General features: G+C 35.3%; 2 protein-coding genes and 1 non-coding gene across 4 annotated transcripts; all 3 read left to right on the forward strand.

Moving 5' to 3' along the window:
• Positions 1 to 682: 682 nt before the first annotated feature.
• On the forward strand, positions 683 to 11,504 carry LOC105776800 (E3 ubiquitin-protein ligase RKP). The gene is made up of 11 exons (XM_012599712.2): positions 683 to 942; positions 1,211 to 2,830; positions 3,254 to 4,078; positions 5,303 to 5,463; positions 6,341 to 6,479; positions 7,345 to 7,428; positions 8,054 to 8,335; positions 8,437 to 8,568; positions 9,680 to 9,879; positions 10,477 to 10,681; positions 10,841 to 11,504. The coding sequence occupies exons 2-11, from the start codon at positions 1,340 to 1,342 to the stop codon at positions 11,144 to 11,146; spliced, it is 3,825 nt and encodes a 1,274-aa protein (XP_012455166.1). The 5' UTR covers positions 683 to 942; positions 1,211 to 1,339; the 3' UTR covers positions 11,147 to 11,504.
• Positions 11,505 to 12,101: 597 nt separating this feature from the next.
• On the forward strand, positions 12,102 to 12,173 carry TRNAW-CCA (transfer RNA tryptophan (anticodon CCA)). Its single transcript has one exon. It is a non-coding gene; the product is annotated as a tRNA-Trp (tRNA).
• Positions 12,174 to 12,281: 108 nt separating this feature from the next.
• LOC105777602 (pentatricopeptide repeat-containing protein At4g39620, chloroplastic) lies at positions 12,282 to 15,168 on the forward strand. 2 transcript variants are annotated; one of them, XM_012600945.2, is made up of 3 exons: positions 12,282 to 12,675; positions 13,070 to 14,303; positions 14,727 to 15,168. In XM_012600945.2, the coding sequence occupies exons 1-2, from the start codon at positions 12,328 to 12,330 to the stop codon at positions 14,195 to 14,197; spliced, it is 1,476 nt and encodes a 491-aa protein (XP_012456399.1). In that variant the 5' UTR covers positions 12,282 to 12,327; the 3' UTR covers positions 14,198 to 14,303; positions 14,727 to 15,168. The 2 variants fall into 2 exon arrangements, with proteins under 2 accessions (XP_012456399.1, XP_052478669.1); XM_052622709.1 differs by having other exon boundaries at positions 14,769 to 15,168.
• Positions 15,169 to 15,766: the final 598 nt, after the last annotated feature.

Raw genomic sequence — 15,766 nt, forward strand, 5'->3', positions numbered from 1 at the left:
ATAACTATTTATATGATTAATATTTTAACTATCCGAATGTTATATTTTATGATTTATTCATGTAGAACATGCATATTGAATTTGATGTAACTTTAAAATTCCTAATGGTTTGTTTTATGTAAAAAATCAACCGTTAACGATATATTAATGTATAGAATATTTTACATCAATATGATAGAGATATCGATTGATTACAAAATTTATATATATGACAAGTATAATTATATTGATAAATTAAATAATTAAATGATTAAAAGATTAATTATATAAATAATTACTGAAGGAGTAAAACCAGAATTATAGATATAGGTAATAATAAAATTTGATATCTTAAATATTCTAAATTATAAATGAAAACAAAAATAAACGAGAAGAAAATTAGTGAATGTGGCAGTGTGTGTGAGTAACTGTAGGCAAGTTTATCTCCAATCCGTTGACCGAATTACATAAAACAGGAAGCAACTCAAAGAGGGGGGCGCAGGATAGCATAGGCGGCCACGTCAGGAACCGCTAATAATAATGCAACGTGTCGGCCACGCGAACCATGGGCAGCCTCGACTCATTTTTCATTGGTGCAGCCCCCTGGTTCGACCCGTTTCACTTTTCTCCGAACTCTTTGGGCAATAAATAATAATATAAATAAATAATATTTATAAAACTAAAATTCTCACGGCCAAGGAAATGAAAAGTCCACATTTTCCGTTTCTTCTTCCTTCTCTTTCATTGGAAAATGCAAAATAAAAAAAATATAAAAAAAGGAAAAACATAAACGCTGTTTGATTTTCACTCTTTTATCTGTCTCTAAAAATTCAAATTATATTATATTTCTTCCTTTTTTTTTTCTTTTATTCTTTTACAATCTCTAAATGGCATGAAAAACCCTAGCTTGTGACAGCCGCCTTTGCAATTTCTAGTGGTGATTGAAACTTAATACGCGCGCATGTAAGTTCCTATGCTTTTCAATTTTTTCGAATTTCAATTTGTGGGGATGCTATTTTGTTCAATTTCGAGAGAAAAGACAGAAGGGAAAAGAGAATTTTAGGAATTGGGAATATCTGTTTTTTTTTTTTTTAGGATTGTGTGAGCTTAATCTAGTTTCGGTTTCATTTGTGTTCTTCTTGTTAATTTCATCAATAGAAGATATCATTCTCTTATAGTTTTTTTGGGGTTATATATGCATTTGATTGAAATTGATTTACAAATTTTGCAGTCTCGGGGTGGGAAATTGTGACAAGGCTCATGAAATTTATGCGTGTTTAAAGAATATAATCGAATATAGGCTGGGCAAGGGTTTCGGATGTTGAGCTAAATTTGGCGTATAAGTTTCTTGTTATTGGGAATGGCAGAAGATAGCCTCCGGATTGGTGGGCTTTCTTCTGGTTTGGCTGTTATATTGAATAGTGGGGATGGGAAGGAAAATCCATCGAAACCGCGCCTTGTATCATATTCTGATGAATTTGGTCAGCAGTCTGTGGAGCGAGCTCTTGAATATGTATTTGGTCTTCCCAATAAATCAATTGGTCCATTGAGCGGTCCTGTCGACAGCAGTCTAGTTCGTTCAATCATAAAGAACTACTTGTATTCAGATTCTGATTCTCTGGTTAGTAACAGGGATGGGGTTTGTATTTCAGATAATGGCTCTGGACCTGGTGTCATCGGTCTTGAAAAATTCAGTATTTGTGGTGAAATTAGAATTGTTAAGCCACCGTTGCTTTTAGAGAGCTTAGCGGTGTTCAGTAGTGCCAGGGCTAATGCCTATGTTTGGAAAGGGAAATGGATGTATGAAGTAATTTTGGAGACTTCTGGTATACAACAACTCGGATGGGCTACTATTTCCTGTCCATTCACTGACCATAAAGGTGTAGGTGATGCTGATGATTCATATGCATTTGATGGCAGAAGAGTTCGCAAATGGAACAAGGAAGCAGAGCCATATGGTCAGCCTTGGGTGGCAGGTGATGTCATTGGATGCTGTATAGACTTGGCTCATGATGAGATTTCATTCTATAGGAATGGTGTTTCTCTTGGTGTGGCATTCTCTGGCATTCGGAAAATGGGACCTGGATTTGGATACCATCCTGCAGTTTCTCTTTCTCAGGGTGAACGATGTGAATTGAATTTTGGTGCCCGCCCCTTTAAATACCCTATTGATGGCTACCATCCTCTTCAAGCACCTCCCCCTTCTAGCTCTTTTGTGAAGCAATTGCTGGACTGCCTATCCAGGTTATTGGATATGCAATCTGTCGAGCGAGCTGAGCATTCTTCAGTTGAAAGATTAAGGAGACTGAAGAGGTTTGTATCACTTGAAGAATTATTTTATCCAGTTTCTCATGGGATATGTGAAGAATTTTTCTCTGTAGTTGAAGCAGATTGTCAAGGTGCCGAGTACATTGGGTGGGGCCCCCTCTTGTTGTTCTTTATGGGGGTATTTGGAGTACGGGCACCACATGATTGGTTGAGTTTGGATAGAGTACTTGATGTCTTTCTAGAATTCCAAGGGTCACATGTTATGTTCGAGCACATTATAAATGCTCTTTCATGTGCTTGCAAGACAGCATCATTGGTTCTGACAGAATGCCCGTATTCAGGATCATATTCTTATCTTGCATTGGTATGCCATTTATTAAGACGGGAGCAATTGATGGTGTTGTGGTGGAAGTCATCAGATTTTGGTTTCTTATTTGAAGGCTTTCTTTCACGGAAGAGTCCAAACAGGCAGGACCTTCAGTGCATGATTCCTTCTGTTTGGTGGCCTGGTTCTTGTGAGGATGTGTCCACTGAAAGTAGCATGTTATTGGCAACTACAGCTCTATCAGACGCAGTTAGTAAGGTTTGTCCCTGTCACTTAAAACTGAATGGTTTTCTCCTTTGTGCAATACTTATCCTACTAAGAAACAAGTATCCTTGGTTGGTGTTCAATGTGGAGTTATGTTTATCATGTGACCTTATGTCTTAATGATCCCAAAGATGTATGTTTTCACTCATTTGGTGGATCATGTTAATGATAACATTACATGATTTGGGGCTTTAACCAGATGAAAAGTGCATTTGCTGATCTTCCATACAAAATTGTAAATGCATATCTGCTTGTGTAAAGACTTCATTTCGGAGTTGAATTGCCTCTTAAGGGTAATACAGCAGTCCTCTGCTAGGCAACAGCTTTAATTGTATTTTTAACTGTTCAACTAACATTTATAAATCCATAATGCTTTCTCTTAATCTATAGTTTTCTTTTCTTTTCTCCTTTTTCCAGATTGAGGAAAAGCATAGGGACCTGTGTCTTTTAGTCATACAGTTCATACCTCCTTTATCACCTCCCCAGTTTCCTGGTTCCGTGTTCAGGACATTTGTGCAGAACCTTTTATTGAAGTATAGAGGAGCTGATCGCAATATGCCACCTCCAGGGATTTTAAGTAACTCTGTTCTTGTTTCTTTATACACTGTTATTCTCCATTTTCTATCAGAAGGGTTTGGAGTGGGGAATATTTGTGGGTGGTTAAAGAGCTGTGATTCCAGTGGTCATGACATTGGTTTTCTTCATAGAGGTGGCTGCCAAAGTTTCCCTATAGGTTTGTTTCTTAAGAATGATCCACATCGAGCTGAACTTTCTAGGCTTGGAGGATCATTCTCTCACCTATCAAAATCACATCCTATGCATGATCAGGAAGCTGAAGTTATTCGGTGGGAGGAAGGCTGTATGGATGATGAAGAAACAAGAGTAACTCATTTAACCAAACAAAAACCATGCTGTTGCTCATGCTATGACATGGAGTTTACAAAGTGCTCAAAATATCCGATAAGAACTACAACCAAAAGTTCCCGTCACCACTGCAGTGCTATTCCTGAAAGATCTGCTCAGGTTGCTGCAGAATGTAGTACAGGAAGTTTGAATGAGGAGATATCAGATAAACCTAGCTCCAGTGATCAGTCAGAATCTGAGTTTGGTTATCGTCCGGTCCAGCATATGAGGACAGTACCGAGAGATAGTGATTTGGCTTCAACAACTCTAAGAGAGGAAGAACTTCTGGATGCTCTGCTATTACTTTATCACATAGGCCTTGCACCAAACTTTAAGCAGGTGAGAGTTCATTAGATCATATGTTCCTCAAAATAGTGCACCAGGCTTATTTATTTTTCATTATTTTATAGTTTGTTAATATTTCAACTTCAGATATTATAACGGTTTGGGCTATGATTTGATTTCATTGGAGATGCATTAGCTTCCATGGCAATATTAAAATAATGCAGTGTCAAGCCTCATGGTACAAATGGTAACAAACAGGAAAATTTCTGGCATTTATTAGGTACATGTAAGCTGCCTAAGGTTCTTGTACTCTAAGAGAGTCGGCATTGTTTACTTCCACAATTGGTAATGGTAGGAAAATAATTCAATTAGAAAATTTGTTTGAACATGGATATTATTAAAAAAAGTAGTAATGCTGGATTTCCTTTTGTTAAAAAAAAATAAAAATTATTACACTGTTCTTGTATGGATATAAACTGATAAACCGAAAAATGGAGGCTTTTTAACTCTGATCAAGCCCCTCAAGATCCCCCTAATTCATTGTTAGTGCTGTTTTCCCCATTAAGAAATCTTGAACTTTACTTATGATCGTTGCCAAGAAGTTGTAATAATATCTTGTTAAATTTTATATACTGATGTTCTGAGCCTCTGAAGTTTCATTGATCATTAAATGTCTGAGTGTTGGCTATCACCAATAGGTTTTTCTTTGGGTTGGTAATATTTGGCTGGAGATCATGCATCACAAAATTTTCAGTTAATACCTCCGGGCTTTGTCAGATACATGAAATTGTCTTAGCTGGATCTCAAGGCTCTGTTATGCAACTTTAGCATTTGTTGTTCTAAATGTTTCTGTGTGCCTGAGACATGATAGCTCTGTCAGCTAACTGTTTTACATTATAGTTGCTTTAACTTTCTAAGTGCAATCAGGTAGTTAAATCTTAACCTAAAAATCTATGTTCTGTATGTCTTGTAGTATTGAAAAGTTTGAAGTCTTAGCAATATTCACTTTTCAAGTGAACTTGAAGGTCCTGGATGACAGAATGCTTTGATCTTAGCATGCTGATGTGTTGGAAAGGATTCTTTTGTTTTAGATGGTTTTCCTCTTAAGTTATTTTGACAGAAATAAAATTGATTTTATGCAATGAGGAATTGAGTATTTGTGTTTCCTTTAAATAGTGATTTTATGTTTGATGCTCTACTGTTCTACCTATGAAATTGTAGCACCTTTCCCCTTTTTTAACTGATGTAAAGAACTGAGAGATTAATTTCCTTTTATAGGCGTCATATTACATGTCTCATCAGTCACAGTCAATATCCCTCCTGGAAGAAACTGATAAACAAATAAGAGAACGAGCTTGCAAAGAGCAATTAAAGCGTTTGAAGGAGACTCGAAATAACTATCGTGAAGAAGTTATTGATTGTGTTAGACATTGTGCATGGTAAGATGACCATGAGTAGTTTGCTTTCCCATGAATCATTTCTGTGTTATTGGTCTTATTTCTTCTCGTTATTTAGTTAGTTCCCTTTTCTTCTTTTGATTTGTCCCTAGGTGTTCAAGTGATATGTTGTATTTCATTTTGATATTAAACATAGTATTCATATTCTATCATACAGTGTTGAAATCTTAGATCTGTGGAGACTTTTCTATCTTTAGTTATTGCTGATATTAGATTTGTAATGATAGTGACTATGACGATGTGGTATTATAATTCTTGATTCTTATTACTATTTTGATAACAAGCGGATGCTTCAATTGCTATGCTCTTTATGAACATACTTATTTAGGTTTCATTTCTTGCTACACATGGTACATATATTTTTACCAAATCTGAGTCATTCCTTGGATTTTGACTTTTTCCCTTAAAGCATTGACTAAGAAATAGGATTTTTACTGGTGTACAAACCACAATTATTTTGCTGACATTGGAAAATGCCTTTTTTGGTTCTAGGTTAAAGAGTTCTGTTTTTTTTTAATCTCATTGTGTCTGTCAAATTTAGCCAGTTAAGATTAAATTTAATTAAAAAGGGGATGTTCCTAACTTTCAGGTTAACTTGTAAGTTTTGGCCAGAACTAACATCAACTGGACATGTTAGCTCCCTTCTTCCCCCTCCCCCCTCACTTATAAAGTTTGTACTCTTTTCAGTTTGTTACTTTATCTGTCACTGTAATATCTATGAAGGAGATCTACATCGGAGCTAGAGGATACCTTGTTCTTGTTTTTGTTTGGATGAATGTTCAAATTCTCAATTCTAAGAGGTGAAATTAGTTTTTGAGTCCCTGTAATTCATGGTTGGCTCTTTTGTCTTGCTGTACAGGTACCGTGTCTCTTTGTTTTCTCGATGGAAGCAGAGAGGAATGTATGCCACATGCATGTGGGTTGTGCAATTGCTATTGGTTCTTAGCAAACTGGATTCAGTGTTTATATACATCCCTGAATTTTACCTTGAAGCTCTGGTAAAACAAGTCTTCCTTTAACAATGTTATGTGCTTTGTTTCCAATTTATTCCAGTTTAAATCAAGATTGGACAATCACTGCTATACTACTGTCAAGTAATTTTAATTTTTAACTTGCAATTTAAATTGTGTTTGTTTTATTGCTTGGAAAAGAAATTGTTCGTCCTTTGATTTTTAAAATTCATTGAATTATGCAGACAAGCTTAATGTTTACATCCTTCCAAAATATATATTACAAGTAATCACAGTTTATGAGTGAACCAGCACAATATATAATTTTAGTTTCATTTGTATTTGGCAAACTACTTGATGAAGCTACAAAATGGAACTAAACTGAAGAGTGAGTTTGTTTTGTTTTTAGAAATTCAAATGCCAGCAACATATATGCTGCCACGATACATTACCTAGCAAATTAAAGTTTCATTGCAAAATATTGAAGAACAGTTTCAGTTTTTTTCAATCAGTTCTCTTTACATCTAATACTGCATTATAGACATCTAATTGAGTTGGTATTGTAAGCCGTGGCACCAACTCGGTGAAAGTACAAAAAGGATCATAAATAAAAGAATTAAATAGGGGTAATTATGTCTTCAAATATTTGTTATAATATTTTCTTTTACGAAGAATTACTTTTTCTTCTAAAAGAACCTACCAAATTTGATTTTCTTAAAATTCTTTTTTTTTTTAAAGTATTTTTTGACTCACATGGTGACTGTAGAGTTTGTGTTTTATAATCTGCCAATAGTGGACATTTGGCTTGTTTGAATTGGAATGTAGGACCTTAGAAATTATTATTTGGTGCGCTTTATGTCTATTTCCATTTGCATTACTTGATTGATAGTAATTTTTGTTATTATTTTTTCAGGTGGACTGCTTTCATGTCTTGCGTAAGAGTGATCCGCCATTTGTACCACCTGCAATATTTGTCAAGCAAGGCCTTACATCGTTTGTAAGTTATGCCAATTGATCTGATATTGTTGTTTGTTATAAGTTGAGTTTTGATTTGTGTTCTTCATCTAGTTATCAACTATTTGCTCTCATCAGAGTTTGTTTTGAGCAGTCTTGTGCTGGATTTACCATTTTGGTATAAGTTGCATCATTCTTATACTCTAAGAATATCACAATTTATAAAGAAAATAAGTAGTAGTTTATTAGATAGAGATCAATAATAGTGCATAAGCTTTTAAGCCCATTAACGATTCACTTTCTGCCAATGTGGATAGGGATATTTCTGTTCTGCCAGTTAGTATGTGCACTTGAGTATAATCGTACCTTATATCTCATATATGTTTGAGCATTGTTGATTAAACATTTAGAACATGCAGATAATATGCATTTCTAACTTTAATAATCAATTTCTATTCTGTTCGTTGTTTGTGGTTGTTACGCAATTGACATGTTCTGTTTAGTAGTTTCCTAATTTTGGAGTTCCAAAAGCACTAAACCCTATTGTTTCTGAAATCTGTGGCATATTTTTAGCATGTAGCATGAGCTTAACGAAATGACTTTTGTAGTTTTCTTCTTTGCTCAGTCCAAGTACGAGTTATGATCCAGTTTTTCCTATTGTTCATCAGGTAACATTTGTAATTACCCATTTCAACGATCCAAGGATATCAAGTGCAGACTTAAGGGATCTTCTTCTCCAGTCAATATCAGTCCTGGTTCAGTACAGAGAGTATTTGGCAGCTTTTGAGAGCAATGAAGTGGCCAAACAGAGAATGCCAAAGGCATTATTGTCAGCATTCGATAACCGATCTTGGATTCCAGTTACAAATATTCTTTTACGTCTGTGCAAGGGTTCTGGGTTTGGTTCTTCAAAGCATGGAGAATCTTCATCATCATCAATTATTTTCCAGGTGAATATTGTGAACCATCACTAGTTCTTATTCATCTTCTTTCCCACTGAAATCGCTTCTCTTTCTAACTTTTGCCCTATGGGGGGCTCTAATTTTTATAGGGACTGTTGCGTGAAGCTTGCATCTCCGATGAAGAGTTGTTCTCAGCTTTTCTCAATCGTCTATTTAACACTCTCAGCTGGACAATGACTGAATTCTCAGTTTCCATTCGGGAAATGCAAGAAAAATACCAGGTATGATTATTCTCTCATTCAAACAGTTATCTTCTTGTTTTGTTAATTACTCTTTTGGAGGTTCTGCTCTTATTCTTCTTGTATATATACTATTTACTCATCGCCAACGTGGATCCCAACTTAGTGGACTTGCATCTTTTGGACTTTTATGTCCATTATCGTCTGTTTTTGTACAACATTCATTAAGTAGACAAGGATACTTGAGAAAAGAAAATGGTTACAAAAATGTTCCTGAAAAATGCTGATATTGCATAGTTCTTAACCATGATATGGAATAGCCGTTATAAATGGTACTACCTTTTACAGATTGGAACAGGTTAAAAGGTAAATATATGGAACCAAAGGTTGCATATACTTGTTATCGGCTTTTGTTGTTGCCTGTCTAGTATGTCAAGGTCTCAAATCCAAATAATTGATGAACTGTTGAATTTGTGAACAGGCCTGATTCTTCCTCTTAACTTTTTAAAGCAAATATAACTTAGGGTTGGTGGTGGTTTAGTCCTACTTGAAAGCATGGCTTGGATGGGTTTTCTTTGTATTTCATGGATGGCTTGAGGTGTGTGTTTTACAGATGAATGTGTAGAGAATGTATGATGATATTGAGGAGCAATTTGGATAGGTGAAAAGTCCGAGAAAACAATGACTGGGGTAGGCAAGGAACTTTATTTTAGATGAATCATCAGGGATGCCTTTCAAATAGAGAAGGGATTCTTTTTTCTGAATTGCTGGAAAGGCTGATTATCATGATTCTGGTGGTTCAAAGATGGCCAAATAACATTAAGGTTAAAAAAGTCATGTATGGTGGGTTCTAATTTGTGGTTTTTTGTGTTATAGCTTGTTAATTCAAAACTTTTAATTTAAACATGGCCCCTTATATTTGCTGCCCAACATCTGCAAGATTGTAAATGGCTTGCATTACTTTTTCGTAGAATCGAAGTTATACGGCTTTTATCATAGGATTATGACTGTTCATACATATCCCATTCAAGTCAATGGTTATAACATTTCAGCATGTAGTGTAAATGCCATACTTGAGGATAACCCCAGCTTTATCTTTCGATTTGAGCCCATCTTCCTTGGGATATCTGATGTTGGAGACCTGCTTTTTCAGGTATTGGAGTTTCAACAGAGGAAATGCTGTGTCATATTCGATCTCTCGTGTAATCTTGCAAGGTTGTTGGAGTTTTGTACCCATGAGATTCCTCAAGCATTCCTCTCAGGGCCTGATACAAACCTTCGAAGACTGACCGAGTTGATTGTCTTCATTCTGAACTATATAACTTCAGCATCAGATGTCGAGTTTTTTGACTTGTAAGTTGTCACCCGACTGAGTTAATTTATACGACTGTCTTTTTCTTTATAAATTATAATGTGTAATATCCTGATTATGTTCCACATTAATACTATAATATGTTGTGTAATGAGAGGCAAATGTTACTTGAGTTTCTTTTATAAAGTTGCATGCAAGATATTTGATGAACTAGAATTTTTGTTTTTATTCCTAGTTCTTTTTATACTAAATACTACTCAGACTTGGGAACTAGATTTCTGATATCTTCAATTTTTCTTAGTTTTTTTCCCCATGTATTTGTGTCTTTCAAGGATTATTTTCTCATACCCATTTTTAGAAAAAGTTAATATAGGTTTCAGATACATGTTCTTCAAGAAAAATAATTGGAGCAACATAGCTTTATGTTTAAGTCAGCATCTTATTTTTCTTTCATTGAAAATTTCGAATTCTGGTTGATATATCTTGTATATATCAGTGGACACATTCTACTTTTTTGATGAACGGACCAGTTGCATTGGCCTAGTTATTAGTGGAACTAAATATAACTGTATGACTTGTTAATTAACATATGAAAAAATGGTAACATAAAATACTTGTTTTTGTCTTTTTATGAACAGGTCACTTAGACGGCATGGTCAATCTTTGGAGAAAGTAAACCGAGGCATGATATTAGCTCCTCTAGTAGGGATCATTGTGAATTTGTTGGATGCTAGCACAGATTCCAAGTTCAAGGAACACAATGATATCGTGGGTGTTTTTGCAAACATGGATTGCCCTGAAACTATGCATTATGGCTTGCAGTACATGTTAGAGTATAATTGGGTTAGTACTGTTATCCCTTATATATCCAAGAATCCACCATGTTTCATTTTGCTCCATGGCATTTTGATCGGATGTTTGCGAGCCAGGGACATTTTTTCTTTTCATTTCAAGGTTATGATTCTTACAGTCTTTTAACTCTCATACACCTTTGATTTCCAGGCTACATCATTTAGGGGAGAAGCATATGTGCCTAAGCTTTGCCGGCTAGAGAATTTCTTGGCCCTCCTTATCAGCCATACTGATTCAAAGAAGATCGAGGGGCTTGAATGTGGAGAAAACAATGCCGACGATGGCATGTGCTGCATCTGTTACGCTTCGGAAGCCGATGCACAGTTCATACCGTGTTCCCACAGGTCTTGCTATGTTTGCATAACTAGACATCTTTTAAATTGTCAAAGATGTTTCTTTTGCAATGCCACTGTCTTGGAAGTAGTCAGAACCATAGAAAACACAGTTGAAAGATAACTAAGAATCTTATATTGTTTGAGGAAAATGGGGAAGAAAGCCAGAGAAAGTTGAAAAAAAAGTAGGTTTTTTGGTTTGTTTGTTCATTTTATTGCTTATGCTTTTGTTATTAAGGATTTATATTCTTATATATATACCCTTAAAGAAGTGGCATGTAGCTAGAAGTCGGGGGGTTGGAAAATGAGCGTCAGCAAGCCCTTTGTTTAATCCTCAGGCTGCAGTTTCAGTTGTACCTGGGAAAATAAAATTCTGGGTACACTACGCATTTTGTAGTTTGAGGGGCAGTAGTTGTAAATATGAGATGTAAATGGCAAGGAAAATAAGATAAAGAAACGAGTGCTTTTTTGGCTGATTATTATTCAACAATCCCAAGTAGCATAAGACTACTAAAATAACAAATAGTAGCCAACTTTTCATATTTATTTCTTAAAAAGAAAAAAGAAAAGAAAAACCCATCTATGTATTGGCTATTATTTCCTTGGTTCGAAAGGTGGAATCTTTTACCCTTGGAATCAACTCAAATAAGATTTGGCCCATTCGCTTCACTTATCATTTTCTTTATTACGTCTAATTGATTTTAGTTTAAATTTGATAATGATGTTCTACTGCTCAACTAAGAGTGAACAAATTCTAATTAAATAAGACAATTGAATCCTTTTTGTGCACGCTTCAATAATATTATTATTAGTATTATCTCAAATCAAATATCTTCGTTGAGCTTAAATCAAACTCCAAAATGGATTAAATTTGGATTTTGTACCGAATTTGAACGGAATACAGATATTTAGGGAGGTCGATAGGGTATCAGCTCAATTACCAAAAGCTCATTGTTATCCAAATTACACATTATCGTGGTTTTTAATAACTTATCAGTTCAAATGGAGTCTTACAATTGGTGTCTCAAGAACCATTACTATTTGAATAGATATAAATTTATATAAAAACCTAGCACCTGGGATCCGTGGCGCAATGGTAGCGCGTCTGACTCCAGATCAGAAGGTTGCGTGTTCGATTCACGTCGGGTTCAAAATCCCGATCCTTCCGGATCTATATTTTTCCCTTAGTTTTTTGCATGGGTAGTTTCGTCATTTACTTTCTTCCCGAAACTCTCCATATTTATAAAACAACCCCCGAGAAGCCCCCCCTATCAGCAGCTCCAAACACCGAAAGCTAAAAATAAAATGCCCCTAATTTTATCACCTTACTCTCTGCAACTCTCCACATTCCCTTCTCCTTTTAAACGTAATTCTTCACCAACTAACATATCCTCCCTCACCCAACCATGTAATCTTCCATCCCGACCCATCACACGAATATCCTGTACCACCCGACCCAGGAGGAAAACGGGTTCTTCAAAACCTGAGGACGCCGAAGCCAAGGAACTAGTTCGGGTCTTAATGAGAAGTTTCGGCGACAAAGAGCCGTTGGTTAAGACATTGAGCAGGTATGTGAGAGTTGTGAGATGCGAACACTGTTTTCTCCTGTTTGAAGAACTCGGCAAAACTGATAAATGGCTTCAATGCCTTGAGGTTCCTTTCTCCCTTTCTCGATTTTTGTTTCCCCCTTTTTGGTTCATTTTTAAGGTTTAGGGTATTTGGAATTTTGCATTTTCAGTTTGTTCTTAATACGGGTGTTCTTCGAAGATTTTTTTTGGAAAAGATAAAAAAATAAGTAAAGGAAACTAAACTTATCTCGTTATATTCATAGCTGTTATAATTACAGAATGGGTTCGGGCATAATGATCTGTTAGTACTAGTAAACAGGTAAAAGCAGCAATCAAGTGGAACTTAATGAACATATGAGTTGAGAGCAAATCTTTGTGTTAGAGAATTTAAGCTTCTTAAAGTGTCCTGTATTGCTGTTGGTAGCTGGAAACTTGGATGAAGTAAATCTGTTTGACTACTTACGTACTGTACCTTTCAGGTTTTCAGATGGATGCAGAAACAAAGGTGGTATATTGCCGATAATGGGGTTTACTCGAAATTGATTACGGTTATGGGAAAGAAAGGCCGAACTAGAATGGCTATGTGGCTCTTCTCTGAGATGCGTAACAGTGGTTGTCGGCCTGATTCTTCGGTTTATAATGCTCTTATCACCGCCCATCTCCATTCCCGTGATAAAGCCAAAGCTTTGGACAAAGCTTTGGGTTACTTCAACAAGATGAAGGGAATTGAACGGTGTAAACCCAATGTTGTCACTTACAATATTCTTTTGAGGGCCTTTGCTCAAGCTCGAAATGTGGATCAAGTTAATGCTTTGTTTAAGGATCTTGCTGAGAGCAGTATTGCCCCTGATATATATACGTTTAATGGTGTGATGGATGCATATGGGAAAAACGGGATGATCAGAGAGATGGAGTCTGTTCTTTCTCGGATGAAAAGCAATCAGTGTAAGCCTGATATTATTACATTTAATGTGCTTATTGATTCTTATGGCAAGAAGCAAGAATTTGATAAGATGGAACAAGTGTTTAAGAGCTTGTTGCGCTCCAAGGAGAAACCTACCCTTCCTACATTTAATTCGATGATCATAAATTATGGCAAGGCGCGGCTTAAAGAGAGAGCTGAAAATATTTTCAAAAGGATGACTGATATGAAATACACACCAAGCTTTATCACCTACGAAAGTCTTATAATGATGTATGGATTTTGTGATTGTGTTTCTCGGGCGAGGGAAATATTTGATGAGATTGTTGACTCTGGGAAGGAAATGAAAGTTTCGACCCTAAATGTCATGCTTGAAGTTTACTGCAGAAATGGTCTACCTATGGAAGCCGATAGGCTATTTGATAAGGCAAATAACATTGGGGCGATTCCCGATTCATCGACATATAAACTTCTATATAAGGCCTACACGAAAGCTGACATGAAAGACCTTGTACAGAAGTTGGTGAAAGAAATGGAAAAAGATGGTATAGTCCCTAATAAGAGATTCTTCCTAGAGGCTCTTGAAGCCTTTGGATCTCTACCGGCTAGTCCAGGTTCCGTTCAAGCCACAAGGAGTGGCAGGCCTGAGACTAATGCAAAAACTGAGGTTAAAGTAATTAATTGACTGGTTCTTTGTTATTTGGGTCTCCTTCCAACTAAGCCTGCATCAGAGCAATGGATGGTTTTCAATTTCAGCTATATTGACTGTTTTCCCCCACAAAATGCTGCCGGTATATGTCTCCGTTTGTTCTCTTATTTTCTGTTTGCATAGCAAAGCTTATACCCTATTAATGAGAATCACTTTGTGTGCTTGATTTTCCATTTAAAAATATAATATTGTTTTCTAAATTGTTGACAAAGATCACAGATTTAACCATGTCATGTGTTCGATCTGCATCTTGTTGCATCATTGTTAGTGGACTAGATAGTAAGCATACTTTCAGTATAGGATCCAGTGACAACTTTCTGTGCTTGTAGTATTTGGTTCATTGTTCTTTTATGACATTGACATCTAGTTTCCTGCTGTTCAGTTTGCTATTCTCTAATTGTGTTTTTTGATAAATGCGATGTGTTGTGTTGAAATGAACTGAGAGTAGTAGTTTTTCAGACATCTTTAATTGAAATGAGCCAGATTAATTTGTTTCATATTTCAGGGCAATGAACCGATTCTTCCCTCTGGTTTAATCTGAATGCAGTCCGCTTTCAAAGGCAATGCAATAAGACAATGAATGCAGAACGTTGGTCGTATTGCAGGCTTTATCCATACTCAGTTGTAGTTACAAAGAGTTCAGACAGTTGGGTATCTTCCTCGAATCGTAAGCAGGTACTTACAGCAATATTGTTTTGACTCTTCATTTTGCGTAAAGGATGGTTGCATCCGATATCAGTATCTAACATATATTTGGACTATGGTTATGAGTGTATGATTGTTCAAATGTATGAAAGAAATCGAGTATATTTGTGTTGAATATATTTCGTTTTCCTTAAGGAAGCCTATATGTTGGATAATACTAAACTCATGTTATTCAATGGTAAGAGGATGGCAATGTTTTTTGTAATATCCAAATTCACATAAATGCTTCAAATTTTAATTTCTTTTATTATTTGCATGAAATGCTAATATTATTATTATGTGTTTGAATTTGTAATGGATAACACTATTATATGAGTATTCAATTCAAGTTTATAGATGAGCAAATAACAGATTTTGTTGAATATTAGCAAAAGAGATCAGATACTGATTTACTTATAATGAAGACAGATTATGAAGATGTTTAAATGAATCTAATTGCAAATAATCAATATGGTCTTTTAATATAATCTATTTTATTCCAAAACAATTACAAATTATCTATTTGCTTAAGTAAATTAAAATTAAAAATTATATAATTCAAAGACTACTTCAAATATATTCAACATGAATTTTTTTATCTACAAAAACAATTTAACTAAATTAAAAGTTATATTTTCATTATACCAAACTTCATATTTTTGTTATATCAAAGTAAAAGTTCTATTGTTTCAAGGATTAAAATAAATTGTATGTATTCAAATAACTAATTTGTCATCATTTTTTAAACTGCAAAAGAAAATTTTAAAAAATCAACATATACAGGGGATGGGGATATATAGGCAGCTTAACGACACAAAAAAGTTGCTCTTTACTTGTCACCGGTGTCGCTCGAAAAAATTC

Source organism: Gossypium raimondii, chromosome 10, assembly GCF_025698545.1.
Source record: "Gossypium raimondii isolate GPD5lz chromosome 10, ASM2569854v1, whole genome shotgun sequence".
NCBI classification, from domain to species: Eukaryota; Viridiplantae; Streptophyta; class Magnoliopsida; order Malvales; family Malvaceae; genus Gossypium; species Gossypium raimondii.

Coding starts and splice junctions, on each gene's coding strand:
- LOC105776800 (XM_012599712.2), top strand. CDS start 1,340: ATGGCAGAAGATAGCCTCCGGATTGGTGGGCTTTCTTCTGGTTTGGCT. Junction 5,464..6,340: donor TGTGTTAGACATTGTGCATG/GTAAGATGACCA, acceptor CTTGCTGTACAG/GTACCGTGTCTCTTTGTTTT. Junction 7,429..8,053: donor AGCAAGGCCTTACATCGTTT/GTAAGTTATGCC, acceptor ATTGTTCATCAG/GTAACATTTGTAATTACCCA.
- LOC105777602 (XM_012600945.2), top strand. CDS start 12,328: ATGCCCCTAATTTTATCACCTTACTCTCTGCAACTCTCCACATTCCCT. Junction 12,676..13,069: donor AATGGCTTCAATGCCTTGAG/GTTCCTTTCTCC, acceptor TGTACCTTTCAG/GTTTTCAGATGGATGCAGAA.